A 15,328-nucleotide genomic window follows, 5' to 3' on the forward strand; every position below is an offset into this window, starting at 1 on the left:
AGCTAGCCATCATAGCAGATCTACCGGTAGAAGTGCGGATCCACAGTTTGGCAAGTGGAGTCCGCGATGTGAGAGAAGAGACGACAAGGGTGCAACTGGAGCTAAATCTCCAGATCGTCGAGCTGCAGTTGAAGGCGCAGCCTTCCACTCCCCCAGAAATCAGAGAACAACGCGCCAATGCTATTGCAGCAAGGTTGGAAGATATTGGAGGTGCAGTGCACAACTATACGAATATGTTGGAACAGGCACTAGAGGTCCTCACGACTTTGCAAGAGGATCCCAACATCCAGCGGTTGGAGATAGAGGCACGCGAACTCCAGCAGCAATACGACAGCATCAGAGGGACTGCGTAGACAGTAGTCCTCACTTAGCGGCTTGCGAGGATGCAGCAAGCCAAGGCATTAAAGGAACAGGTGGACGCGACGCACCATAAGGAAGCAGTTCTCAAAGAGCGTGTCTAGCCATGGATTGACGAAGCCTTCACAATCATAGCAAATATTGAAGGGAAGCTCGCGCACATCCAGGGGATGCATGCGCAGATGCAGGGCAGCACGCAAGAAACAGAGGCTTCAGAAGAACGGATGCAGCAGGTTCAACAAGCAGCGGCTCAGTGCGATGTGGACATCAGGATCGTTCGGGACCAATTGGAGGGACTCCGCGCCAAGATTGCCGCACTAACAAAGTGACTTGAGGGCGAGTCACGATGTTTGTGTTGGGGGCCTGTTGGGCATGGAATCCTCCCACAACATGTTTTGGGGCTCAAAGCCCAAGTTTTGAGTAATATTATTGTAAAACCCCGTGAATTGCGAGCGCAAAATGTATGTTAGAGTCATAGGGTTGTCCACCCTAAGTTTGATTGTAATGTTGGCCTACCCATGGTACGCGGACCATGGGATTGTATAAATAAGAGCGAGGCTCTAAGTTGTAAGGGGAATCAGATGATGATAGAATGGATAGGATGAGATAGAAAATCATAGAAGAAGAGTCTAAGTGCGTCGTGGGTCGTAGTAGTAGGAAGAGGCTCTGCAACTGAGTACGCAGAGCTCTAGTAGAGTTCGCAGCTGAGTGCGTGGACCCCTGCAACTGAGTGCACAGGGTAGAGTTGAGTCTGTAATCGGAGAAAGGATTAATAAAGAAAGGTTCTGTTACAAATTCTGTGCATCTATTCTGAGTTATTATATGTTTGATCTCATTTGCAATTATATTGTTTATTTACTGCGCGCACTTGTATGAATTATGATTATTGTTAAGTATAACTGAAAGCGAACAAATAAGCTAAGTTAATCAACTAATATCAGGCTACTAGTACGAACTTGGGTAATAACGTTGTTTGGCCCCCGAGTAGGGCTGCGCGAAGGCAACATCTCAGGCTGCGAGGTATGGGTAAGTACGCATAGCGACATGCATGCAGGGTCGAACTGCGGACCATTTGAAACCATCAGATATCCCAAGGGTGCGGAAACCTGGTTCTAGCACCCTCCCATACTACTTCGGGTGAGACCTCAGTCCATGCTCCGCGGACTGTTGCCGAAAGGGCCAGTAGTACCAGGATTTGTTTGGCTAAATCATCTACGAACCTGGGTCAGGCCCCAACAAGCCAACACCCTCCCCAACCATTTACCATACCTGTTTTCCCTATCTCACCACTTTTCCCCAAAAAACCTAGCCCAAGTTGCACCTCTGCTGTGTTTCTAGGTTTTCATTGTGTTTGGCACTTTTTTCCCTTCTCCCCTCATCCATTCAGTGAGATTTCACTTCCCATGTGTCCAAAACATCTACCCCTACCCCTTGATATTTTCCTAGAATTTTTCCTAATCCCTATCCCATCCATTCCCTTCCCTAAATTAGTTGCTCTTTTTCCCCTGTTTTCCAATCCTAAACCCTACCCTTCCCTCCTATCAAACTAGGGTTTTCTGCCAAGCAAACCAACAACATGGCCAGTGAAAAGAAGAAGTACAACAAGGGAGGACATGTCTCTAGATATGAGCCAACTCATATGCAGGAGATTAATGCTTCACAATTCATCAAGAAATCATTTGAACAAGTAGGCTGCCTAGGGTTTTGTGAGAAGGCACAAGAGGTGGGCTATCACCGTGAGCTAACCAGTTTATTTTGCCACCAATTTCAAAAGGAACAAGACCACCATAGCAAGGATGGACTTCTTGGTATTAGCAGAGGTGATTGGCATGATTTTTAGGGTTTTGAGGCCATTTGCTGCACACAGGGATAATCTTACTTCAAAATCCGTTTCTGAAGTAATGAAGATGAATTTTATAAAAGTGAAAGATTTTTTTGTTAATCATAGACCAAATAGAAAAAAACTCCTTCAGTTTATGCACATGTGTTATGATTTGAGATAAATTTCCAAAATACAGTTGCTACAGGAGAGTTGCTGCACTTTTGGACAACTTGACTTCAAGTCAGTTTTTTCAGGGGTTTGGAGTAGGTGTTTGCAGTGCTTGATGACTATATTTTGTAGTAGACATCATAATATTTCCAAACATACCACTTTCAGCCCAAAAATCCTCTGGGAAGGTCTCCAAATCACTCTCCAAACTTTCGCTACGCTTCTTTTGTCACATGTTGCGCTTCTACAAATTTTCGCTTCGTTTTTAGTGACCAGCTTCAAACTTGGATTATGAACAAATGGAAAATTATTTTTGACAACTGGAAACGGTTTTTGTTCATAACATACCTAAAATCAAAAACCTCTCTCCGTTTTGTAAAATATTTTACGGTTAGAGAGATATTTCTCCATCTTTGAGCCCTATTTTTGCAGAAAACCCATAAATTTGACCCTACAGAAACGTCGTGTGGCCACGCAGCGCTTTTTCTCAGAGGCTCCAAATGAAGAATGGTCACCATTTGCAGGTGTCTCTTGACTAGTGCATCTCAGAATTCCACTTGGTCTCTCATGTTAGCACACAAATTTTCAGGAAAAGATCAAAAACCATAAGTTTTTCACACTTCTGCCACTGTTTTAAGGTACACGCTGCGCTTCTGGAGTAGTTTTGGTAGAATGAGTTTTGGGGTGCCTTAGAGGTGAGTTTTTGTTGATTTTAAGCTTCATATGCCTAGTGGACATTTTCAGCTACCTTTACCAACCTTCAGCTAAGCTCAGAGATCAACCAAAGTCATCCAAACACTCACTCAAAGCACGCTACGCTTCTGTGGTTTTCGCTGTGCTTTTGTGGAGAAAACCCTGTTTTCGAGTTTTCATGGTCAAAGTCAACTTTTCTTGATGTAATTAATCTTCTAATGATTTTTACATGATTTAATTAAGTGTCCTAGTGATGGTAAGAGTAAATCTCATTGTAATCAATGCTTTCAAAGTCAACTAAGTTAGTGTAAAAAGGGAGTTGGTTTCTAACCTCCCTAGTTTTTGGCATGGTTAGAGATTTTGATGTAATTAGCTCCTATGATGATGGATTCGACCCGGTTAGAGATTTTGATGTAATTAGTTCCTATGATGATGGATTTGACCCCTGAGAGGGGGAATGTGGTTTCTCATCTATATGAAGCCTGATTGAAGTCAAAACAAGGGTTGGATACTTGGTAATCATAGTGTGGAGCTAGTGTACACCATTTTACAATGATATTAAAGATAGATGCAACTATAATCTTGGGATTCCTGTGGTATGTTTATTGACAATGTTTCTTCTTAGTGTTATCATCAATTTGAAAGTTTATTTCTCCTTGCAACCATATGTATGCTTTCATGTGATCATATCATTAGTTTTTAAGTAGAATTCATAAGTTTTATGCTTTGTTTTGATGAGATCTTCATGTTTGTGTTCCATTTCTTTTGATGAATGAATTCATAGTCATATGTTCATTTTGATCCTTCATTTTTCAACCCTATACCACAATGACAACCCAAATATGTCACTAAACATACCTACCTTGCCTCATTTTTATCCCTGTAATTGATCATTTGAAACCCTGACCTAGTTCCTAGATCTATGACCTTGATCCAACAAACCCCATTTCAAAACCCTAATGAGCTGAATACCTAGCCTAAGATCTATTTTTCTCTCCAGTCACTTCATTGGCTGTGAGATTGAAGAGAGAGCCCTCTCTTATTTGGTAGGGCTAGCTACCAAGTCCAAATTTGGTCTGAGGTTACCTCCTTGCCTTCCTTTCTCAGCCTTGGGAAAACTAAGGAGTGTTAACAATACATATAATAATTTAAATAAATTGACACAATGAGATGATAATTTGTTCTTATATTATTTAATTTGGTATTGTTTCTAGATATCTATACTATGTGAAGCGCCCAAATTATTATGTTTCATGATGTTTTTTGATTGATTGTAGGTTGAATTTGGAATGCTTGATATTGATAAATTTATTGTACCCTTCATAAGAAACATTATTATATGATTATGTGCTTATTTATTTATTTTATTTTCTTATCTTGGTATCTGTAAGGGTTTGATGGTTGACATGATCACCATCATTTCTTTATAACTATAACTTGAATATTTTACCTTCAAGGATATAATATCTTGGGTTTTTATTCAAAATATTTATCTGATTTGTGTAGATGAAGTGCCACAATACATGATATTGGGATTATTTCTTTAGACTTATTAGGGTGAATTTGATATATTGCCAAGGATTATATGTGTTTTTACATTTACCTTTTCTTTATTTTCCTTTCGTTATGTCATTTTTTGTTGTTTTTATATTATTTATTATAACTAAATCCTTAAGTTTACATTAAGTTCAAGAAATCATATAATTTATATAACTCCCATTTAATAACAAAGCTTAACCATTCGTTCTTTAAAAAACACTTTCATGTCATTAATTTGGCCCTATATATATTTGCTTACTTGAATATATTTTGAGAATAAAAATAGGGAATACCCCCAAAGGGGAAGGGAGACCAATGCTTTTAGCTTGAAGTGGGAGGATTCATATCCTCAGTGAATGTCCTCTTGGTTTTTTCTTCTCCGTCAGAACAATCAAGGAACCAACAGGTGGTCTACTTTCCATAACTCTCTTCATTCAGAGAATAAGAAATGAAAGATGAAATAGTAACGATAATAGTAAATGGATGATGAAATATGTAATGCATGTATTGTTGAATTTTGGTAATTGCGGTCGGTATTCAAGTTGGCCCATGAAATAAATAAAAGGAGGGAAATCAAATATACAAATTTGAATTAAACTTTTCAAATTGCCCCAAAGTACATGTCAACCCATCACAAGGAGACATGCCCTTTGAGCACTTATAGACAATTATATAGACACTTGAGCTCCTCCATATGGCACTAATTTAAATCAACAAATCAAGTATTCTTTGTTCACATGTGCGAAGGAGAGAAAGGAGAAGAAAACATAAGTTTGACTAGCGTTGACCACTCTTTGACTGAATTTTTTGAGGCATTGTTTGACCGAATCTAAGGAAGGTTGACTGAGATTCTGAGGCAGCTACAGGAGGCCAAATTTTGGCCATGTTGACTAACGTTGATTGAATTTGGGAAACAATAGGAAAGCCGAATTTTTGGTTTGTTTGACGAGGTTTGACTTGTATGATTTATGTGGTTCGTTTGACCAATTTTGACTAGAAATATCATATTGTAACTTTGCTAAACTGGAGAATTTATCCTCAAAAATATTGATGGGTTTTCCCCCGAGTTTGGGCTCCCCGGGTGAAAATTTGTGTTTCTTTGTTATACTTGGTTGTCTCTTTATGATCCTACTATCATTATTGCATTACTGTGGAGATTTTCTATATACAATTACTTAATGATTCATGTGACATAAGTTAATGTAATTAAGAAGTCATTGGAAAGTAATTATCATATTAGAAGGTCAAATTCTCTTTGAAAAATCAACATGGTATCAGAGCCTAGGTGAAAGAAAAACCATTAAAAAGACTAGAAGTAGGTAGTATTACTAAGGTTACATAGTAATTTGTCTGCTGTTTAAGGTAAAATTGAGTTTTATTTTTTATTTTTTATTTATTTTTATTGTTCCTTGGAGGAGGGTCGAAGCCCTAGAAGGGAGGTCGAGATGTCTTAGGTCATGAACAGACAGGGTCACAGATCACTGAGGCTAGGCCGCGACTTGTCTGAGGTAGGCCACAAGCAGAGATGGGGGGTTGAAAGGCCTCAAGAGACTATGAATAGCGCCGAGGTACCTCAGTTTTATGGAGAGGCCAACAAGGGACAAAAGAGAAGCGCTACTTTGAATTCTATAGCCCTAGTTCAAGGTAGAAAACCGCAAGAAACAAGAGAGAACAAGTTAAAGAAGGTTTTGATTATGTCTTAGGAAGAGAAAGAAGTTGAGTGGATTGTCTAAGATTAGGTTGAAGGAAGACTATTTTGTACCTGCTAGACTAAAGAAGGACTGCCAAATTAATGATCCTGACTAAGAAGTATTTTGTTGGGAAAATCGAGACTCTGTTTGTACCCTAGAAGAGGGTCGAAACCTCTAATCTGTGACCAAAACCAATGCCCAAAAGTTGCTGATGATTATTTTGTAAAGGAGGTGATATGCAACTGATTAGAGGTGAGGCTTAGAGAGCCTCACCTCTCAGCTGGATCTTGCAAAATCTCTCCTCAAAACTAATGAATCAAACACAATCACACAAAATAAGATAAAATGACTCTAACATTCACTTGTGTTATCATGAGGCTTGATGGCCTTTTAAAGAGATTACAAATACATATTTTAGAACTTGCCTCCTTTGTTGTGAGTTGTCCAATAGGAAAAAGCTAAATACATTATTTAGATATTGCCTTTCTTGATATAAGTTGCATATGATTAGATATTTCCTTCCTCATTAGATGTTACTATTATGAGCCAGGCAGCTTGACTATCCAATTCCTTTTGGTTTAAACATAAAGCATCCCTTGATTTCTGCATCTTGGTTTAAGTGTGAAGCCATGGCTGAAATGATTTTTGGATGTTGGAGTTGATGTGATGTGATGTTGATTGTTGATGAAGTAGTAGGTGCCTACATATCTTGGGGTGGGAAGAAACGTCTCCAAATGAATCCAAGCTGAATGTTGTTATGCTGATTGTTGATAAAGTAGTAGGTGTCTACATAGCTTGGGCTGGGAGGGCATGTCTCCAAATGAACCTGAGCTGAATGTTGTTGTGTTGATAGTTGATGAAGTAGCAGGTGGCTACATAGCTTGGGGTGGGAGGGCACATTTCTAAAGGAACCCAAGCCGGATGTTGCTATGCCGAATATGAAAGTAGGTGCCTACTAAAGTGGGGTGGGAGGGCACATTTCCAAAAGGAACCCGCTTTGAATGTTGTTCCTAGTATAAAAATTCATGGATTCTGGGTGGGGTACAGAAACAAGCCACACCAGAGATATACTTGAACTACAAATGTGTTCCAGGATTTAACAAAAGTGGCCATGGGTGTTGTAGATGGTTTGATGAGGCAGAGGAATTGAGACTAAAAATGTGTGAAAGGAAGAAGAAAATGTGGGGAAAGAATATGGGTGGGGGGCATATACTTTGAACCAAAAAAAAAAAAAAACTTTGAACATAAAATGCAACATGGAAAATGTGGCAGCCGCATGAAAAGAGAGTGCATTAAATAAATGAGCATTAGAAAAGAAAAAAAAACAGATCAGGCCTCAAGGAGCGACTTTCTCTGATACCAATTGATCTGCAATTGATCGGAGGTGAGGCTTAGAGAGCTGACTTAGAGACCCTTGCCTCTCAGTTGGATCTTCCAAAAAATATTCTCAAAACTAATGAATCAAACACAATCACACAAAATAAGATAAAAAGATTCTAACATTCACTTGTATTATCATGAGGCTTGATGGCCTTTTAAAGAGATTACAAATACATATTTTAGAACTTTCCTCCTTTGTTGTGAGTTGTCCAATAAGAAAAAAGCTCAATACATTATTTAGATATTGTCATTCTTGATATAAGTTGCATAGGACTAGATGTTTCCTTCCTTATTAGATGTTACTATTATGAGCCAGGCAGTCTGGCTGCCCAAGAGATCTAGTTTGAATAGGTTATTCAACAGCTTGACTATTTAAGTCAAGGAAGCTAGAACCAAAGGAAGAGAAAGCCTCAAGTTCTTAATTCTTAGATTGAGATTCATGGTTTAAAGGAGGATGTTTACAATTGGAGGAGATCTAGGAGCTTCCAAGTTCTATATCTAGAGTTTGACTGCATGTTTTGAGGGCATCCTAGCATCTAGAGCAATTATCTTCTAAAGCACCCAAATTTGTGCCAAATCAATATTGTTGATTGTACTAACTGGCTCATAGTTGTGGTTGTTGTTTGCACATATATGGAGGATCGGTCGATGAAACGAGTTTGTTTGGAAGATTTTATTGAGGACATCATAATGCCATATTCCCTCTTTAATGAAGACATCTTACTTTCATGAAGCATGCTATATTGGAGATTTGTAAATATGGCTCAACCTACAATATTTTGTCTTTGTTGGAAGGGTTGAACAAAACTCTAGAAATCAAAGTAGTAGGGCCAAGTTTAATCTTAGACAAGGACTCTCGTTTAGGCCTAGTTGGGCAACTTCAAGGACAAAGTTGAAATCTGTTTAGAAAGAGACAAAATCAAGAGTGTTGCTCATGTATGTGTAAGAACATGCCTTGTATATGCTATTGAAGTTAAAAATTGTATTGGCTGAGATATGTTGCTAGGGTTTTTCCATATCATATTGAATGTTATTTTAGAGCCAGAGGAAGTTGAGGAGAAAGGCTCTCTCATATAAAGCAAGAAAAGTCATAACTCTTGTGCTAAAGTATGAGTCCTTCTTGGAAGAGCTAGTAGACCTAGGGTTTGTAAACCCTAGAAAAGACTTAAAGGTTGTAATTTAGAAATCCCTAGGGTTTGTGGATAAAACCCTAGAGCTAGACCTAAAATCAATGAATTTTCCGAATGAAGAAACCCTAGTTCATGCAATTCATGCAAGGAAGGAAAGGAAAGCTACATGCATTAGTAGTTGATGATGAAGATGAGCATTTCTAGCTTGATGAGGTTGCAGAAGGAAAGGATCAAGAGGGAGTTGACAATTCCCTACAATCCTCAGATCAAAAGATAAGTACTTTATATCTTTCTTCCTTGATTATTAATACTTTTTTTTCTTTTTTTTTTTAGCCTCTTGTCTTTGTATCTTTTGTTTGGTTATAATATTTTCTCCCATGGCCTCCTAATGAGGTTTACAGGGATGTCGTGAAGGTTGCCAAGGCTCTGGTAGCAGATGGAAGCATCGGGAAGAATGAAACAAAGTGTGTGGCAAGAGGATTCTCCTAGGGTCAGCATAAACTCAGCTAGAGTGATTTGTGCTCAAGAGGGAGAAATTGTACTGACATCTAGAACCATGCCATATGACCAAAATAGCTCCTAGTTCAAAGGGAGAAAGTAGGCCAACAAGTTTGAAGGTTGCCATCATGAAGAATGATGTGTGGAAAATTGTGCCAAGACATGAAGGGAAGTCAGTGGTGACTTCCAAGTGGATCGATAAGATCAAACATGCAACATAGAGAAGTACAAAGCAAGATTCATGAGGGGTCTCCCAGAAAGAGGGACAAGACTATGAGGAGACATTTGCTCCAGTTGCTAGGTATGCTTCTATTAGAATTGTTATTTTTATTGCTTTTGGGTTGGAAATTGCATCAAATAGATGTGAAAATGACTTTCCTCAAACAAAGTAATTGAGGAAGAAGTGTACATAGAGCTACCTCAGGGCTTTGAGGTACATGAGAGGGAATCTTATGTTTGAAGACTAAAGAAAGATTTGTACGGACCTCGGGCATGGTATTCTCAGATTGAAGGATATATGATGAGTCTTGGTTGATCTTGTTATTATATGACTTGCTCTTGATGGGAGTAGAAGGACTCAAGTGACAGAAGGAACAACAATGGCAGGAGGATTTGCTTCTGTGATAGAGGGAGCATTCAAGCCCTTCTTTAGTGTCAGAGGGAGCTGGCCTCTGAGTTCGAGATGAAGGATCTAGGTTTGATGCATTACTTCCTTGGTCAAGGGGAGGCATACTATTGAGATCCTTCAAATATTTGGGATGATGAACTACAAATCCATGGACACTCCCATGATGACCATTTTGAAGAAGTTGTGAGGCTTTGATTCCGATTTTCTATGGGTGGACCATGCTAGACAACAGATATGCTTCAGTGACTAGAAAGCAGTAGTGGTAGAGTGGGTAACCAGGATTTCCACAACAGGATCTGTTTTAGTGTTAGAGGAAGCACAAAGTCAGGGTGACTAGAAAGCAGTTGTGGTGATGGATCTAGTGAAGGAAGCCAGTTAGTTTATGATTAAGCTGAGGCATGCGACATAACATGTGTTCAGGTACCAACATGGTACAATTAAATATGGATTGAGATATGTCTCAAGTGATGAAGTACAACTTCAAGGATATACATATTTAGATTGAGAAAGGAGTGCCAAAGACAGGAAGAGTGCATCAGGATGTTGCTTCAGTTTGAGTTCCGCTGTGATATCCTATATAAATAGGAAGCAAACATCTATCACACTTAGTATTGCAGAGGTTGAATATATTGCAACTAGTTTGACGAGTTCTGAAGAAGTGTGGATTTGAAAGCTACTCGCGGATTGTTTGACTAGGTGTTGGAGATGACCGTGATGATAGGTCGAAGCACATTGAGATCAAGTACTGAGACATGGTACATAAGGGAGCAACGTAACTCCAATACATTTCTACAAACGAGTAGTTTGTTGACATTCTCACAAAGCCTTTGTCCCAAGATGAAGTTTGTTTACTTCAGGGACAAGCTTGGAGTGGTTGAGAATGCTTCCCTTAGTTAGAGGGAGTGTTGATGTTGTAGCATCAAGGGCAGACATTCTCCCTAGGTCAAGATATTGATAGGTCAAAGGTATTGACTAGGGGCCATGTAATGTGGTTAGGGAGAATGGCCCAAAGAGCGTCAAGGTCCAGAGTGCTCCCCTGGTTAGAAGGTTCTAACCATATTTCCAAGAGGTACTTGGATAGTGGGTAGAGTGAGTGCCTTTAGCATCGGGAAAGTGTATTACCATTCAATTGGCATGCAAGAATGGTAATTGGCCCAGGGTTTCACCATTTTTTTGGTCAAAGGTATTGACCTTGCTCCAAGTGATGACTTGTTGAGCTGGTGACCCAGGACTAGTCTTGTTGACCCCAAAAGGCTAAAAGGTATTTGGCCAGCGGGTGACTAGATCCATTTGCAAAGGAGGTTTGACAAGTAGGTAATTGGACCCCTTTGCATGATGATGTTGATGCAAGATGCTTTCCACATGGTTCTAGGATAGAACATTAAGTGGATGGATACATTAACATAGAAAGGTCATTCAATCTTTTCTTGGGATGGAGAAATTGTTCAACAAAGAGGGCATTTGAGGAAGTCAAGGTGAATACCTCCCTAGCTAGGAGGGAGTATTGAATTTTGGTAGCTGCGGTTGGTATTCAAGTCGGCCCGTGAAAGAAATAAGAGGGAAATTAAAAATTCAAATTTGAATTAAACTGTTCAGGTCAGCCCCAAAAGTACATGTTGGCCCAACACAAGGAGACGTGCCCTTTGGCACATCTAGATTCTAGACCACTATATAAAGACACTCAACCTCCTCCATTTGGCACCGATTCGGATCAACAAATCATCTGTTCTTTGTTCACATGTGCGAAGGAGAGAGAGGAGAATAAAATAGAAGTTTGATCAACGCTGACCACTCTCTGACCGAAATTTCTGAGGCACTGTTTGACCAAACCCTGAGGCATGTTGACCGAGATTTTGAGGCAGCTGCAGGGGGCTGAATTTAGGCCTTGTTGACTAGGGATGACCAAATCCTAGGCAGTAGCAAGAATGCTGAATTTTTTATCTGTTTGACCAGGTTTGACTTGTATGATTTCTGTGGTCTGTTTAACCAATTTTGACTGGAAAGATCAGATTGTAACTTTGCTGAACTGAAGAATTTCTCGTAGAAAAGATTGTTGGGTTTTCTCCCGAGTTTGGGTTTCCTAGGTGAAAATTTGTGTCTCTTTGTGTGCTTGGCTATCGCTTTATGATCCTACTATCATTATTGCATTACTGTTGAGATTTTCTATGTATAGTTACTTAATGATTCATGTGACATAAGTTAATGTAATTAAGAAATTGTTGGAAAGTAATTATCAGATTAGAAGATCAGCTTCTCTTTGAAAAATCAACATCTACAACCTTGAAACAATAATGCTAGTAAACTTACATTAAAGCTTGAGAAATTTACTCCCAAAACATAAGACAAGTGAAAGAATCTGACACCAATGCATTTTTTCTGGAGTTGTACTCAAGTTCATGGCATCCTTTGTACCAGAGAATATTCTTAATGTTACCTTGTATGGAATAATCTTTTGAGCAGTGTGCAACAACCGTTGTTCAATGTGGAAAGTATATTTCTTGGAATAATTGAAGGATACACTTAGTTGTGCTAAAACCAACATTCAAACCAGCTACAAAGTTTCTTTCTTCCATAAACTAGAAAATCTTGCTCATTAGAAACCCAAATTTACTCTTAAACTTTCTCAATGTTATCTGCAGGAATGAAAGGCCAGATACGTTGCGATTACTTGAAATCTGGCTTTCCATAGAGTGGATTCCTTGTGTGATCTGAGAGCCACCTCTAAGAGGTCGGATTATACGTGCCTTCTCCTTAAGGTTGAATGTTGCAGTTCCTGCTTCCACAAAATTCAAGAAAATGGAATGACTAAATTTGGGATATTTGGGATCATTAAATTCTTCTGTTTTGCTTGAATTTTCTATAAACCTCTAACTATCAACATTCCGCTGGCCTTATGGAAAATACCTAAGCTGCATGTAAGAGGCTCGCTATCGTTTAAGGGCTTGAGTGCCAAGTGCCCAACAGCTCGTAATTCAATCTTCAAGGCCTCGTTTTCTCTGACTACCTGCAAATACAGATTCACATTCAAGGTGAATAGGTTGACCTTACCTATGAAAATAACCATCCTAATAAACAAAGGATCAATATATATCCAAATATCAAATTGTGATAGCCATACTGAGTGATAATAAATTTTAACCCAACAACATATTCTGTGAGTCTTACCATGTCCATAGTTTCAGAAAGGTCTTCTACTGATTGTTGTAAGATAACAATAGTCTTGTTAACTTCTGTTTCAGTGGAATCCAGAAAGTCTTCTCCCAGCTCGACGCCCTCACATGGCTGTGGGATGATTCCCTCCTCTACCAGCAAATCTTTCAGTACATCAACAATCTCCTCAAGAGCTGGGGTTCTTTTGGATAAGCTTTGCTTTAACTGTCATTTAGAAAACACATTAGAGAAAACTCATTGCTCTAGAACAGAAACCTTTAGCCAAAAGTTTTCTAGTAGACTAACCTACCTTTTCCAATAACCCATGTTTATCTCCAGGTTTACCACAGGATTCTAGATAATCTGCTGAAATATTATACATTTCGCCTACATGAAAACAAAATATTGTTCAGAAAATCTGCCTGTATCTAAAATGTCTCTATATTTTCAAGTAGCATTTGACAGTGCATCCCGTTCCAGAGATGTTTTTCACACATTTATTTTCCTTATTTATACCAACTTGCACAGATTTAGCCTGAGGTAAGTCTCGTTATAGTAGGCAAATAAGGGATGCCTTGTACTACTGGAAATTGACCATAGTAAAATTGTGAACGGGAAGTTGCCATGATCAAAACTCTTTTGATTCTATACATATGTCTCTGTTGGTTGACTTTTCAAACTGGATTTTAAATTCTGTAATTACATGCACTCTACATTCATTCATGCCAAAAAAATTGACCTTTTTCCAGTGAATTGAGACGAGCATTAAGCATAAGAAGTTGTCGACGTAGCTGCTCACAGTCTTGCTCATACTTGATGACTAACTGTTCTAATTCATGTTGCCCTCGCTCAGTATTAACTTTAGGCTTATTCTTGATTTGCTTTGCCCTGCGTTGCAAATTGAATATATTTTTTTCAAACAGCAGAATTTCCGATTAAGTCCTGAAAACTGGGTATCTATTGAGAACATGCAATATAAGCCATACCTAGGAAGGTTTAAAAAGTGGGGACAAAAAGGAAGAAAATATTAAGAACTTACCCGAAACCATAAAATATTCCAGAGAAAAGACAAATTACATGGTTTATAGTCCGCAGAAATACAGGTAAAGATAAATATTCTTAGAATATTCACGTACCTGGCACCAAAGCGCAAAGTAGACAAAGTCTCTGATGCATTGAAGGAACTTGGTGAGCAGCAACATAGTAAAGCTGTTCTTGAATTACCACCCTATTTATGGAAAATGATGTGAGTGTACACTACAGGATTATGGAAAAATCTTGCAGTAATATTATAGGTTTGAACACTGAGTTCCTGTAAATGTATTATAGCTATGTAGAAACTACCTACCAAAGATTCTTGTAAAATACGTGTCAGCTTTGAATCACGGTAAGGAATATGGCACAATTTCTCTGTGAAATATGGTCCCAAATTAGTTATGTATCGACTATAATACACCATTCAATCTCAAAATAAAATATATGTAGGTGTTGCTGCTCACCGGAAGTCAATGCATTAATCACATTTCCAAGAGCAGAGAGCGACTTATTTATCGTCTTTGCCTCATGTAATAATTTTCCTTCGGCGCCTGTTTTCTCTACTTTCTCAGAGCCAGCTAGGTCCACAAGGTAAAGCTTGCCAGTTTTAACGCTGCAACAATATTTCAAAGTCTTGATGTCACTAAACTTTCAAACTTTGTTCCATGAAAAGAAACTGCTACTGTGTTTGTACAAGTAGCACTAATCCGTTTAACTTCAAAATGAATAAAAAGTACAATATGAAACAGCACAGTTAAATGTAGAGTAACCCCAACGAAGAAGCAGCGGTTTAATTCCTATTACATATCTGAAGCTGTAATATTCCTAATTAGCCATGGCTAATTGGAATATTCGATTTTGTTCAATTTTTTCCTTCTATAGTTATTTGTAAATAAAAAAAGTGAAGACGGGAGACATAACTCACTTTTAAAATAAAAAGTCACTTCCTAGTAGCACAACGTTGTGACTTAGAGGGGAGCCAAGGGGACGCAAAAATGGATCCCACGCAGACACATGAAGGGACTGCGCAGGAGGGAAGAAACACGTGGCAAGAGAGGAATCAAGCAGGAGGAGGTGAGCCTTGGGATTGAGAGAGGCAAAGGCTATAAAGGAGAGAGGAGCCCCCTCATTTTGATCATTCTGGGTATAAGCATTTGTGATAGTCATTTTGACTTAGAGCACCCTGGCTGTTTAGCTAGTCTACAACACTGTTTAGTGCATTGAGTGTCTCCGTTCG

The 15,328-nt window shown here is 38.8% G+C and overlaps 1 protein-coding gene across 1 annotated transcript in view; it reads right to left on the reverse strand.

Moving 5' to 3' along the window:
• Positions 1–12,268: 12,268 nt before the first annotated feature.
• Positions 12,269–15,328, reverse strand: part of LOC149219010 (kinesin-like protein KIN-1) — a 124,032-nt gene continuing 120,972 nt past the window's right edge. Inside the window, exons 11-18 of the mRNA XM_089382521.1 lie at positions 14,556–14,704; positions 14,405–14,466; positions 14,193–14,284; positions 13,796–13,944; positions 13,367–13,443; positions 13,072–13,281; positions 12,811–12,910; positions 12,269–12,679 (exon numbers count right to left, since the gene is read on the reverse strand). Coding sequence (XP_089238647.1) covers positions 12,483–12,679; positions 12,811–12,910; positions 13,072–13,281; positions 13,367–13,443; positions 13,796–13,944; positions 14,193–14,284; positions 14,405–14,466; positions 14,556–14,704 — 1,036 coding nt within the window. The 3' untranslated portion in view covers positions 12,269–12,482. The remainder of the gene's footprint in view (positions 12,680–12,810; positions 12,911–13,071; positions 13,282–13,366; positions 13,444–13,795; positions 13,945–14,192; positions 14,285–14,404; positions 14,467–14,555; positions 14,705–15,328) is intronic.

The sequence above is a fragment of the Pinus tabuliformis genome, chromosome Q, assembly GCF_031772625.1.
Source record: "Pinus tabuliformis cultivar Carrire ecotype Pingquan chromosome Q, CPIR1, whole genome shotgun sequence".
Lineage (NCBI taxonomy): Eukaryota > Viridiplantae > Streptophyta > Pinopsida > Pinales > Pinaceae > Pinus > Pinus tabuliformis.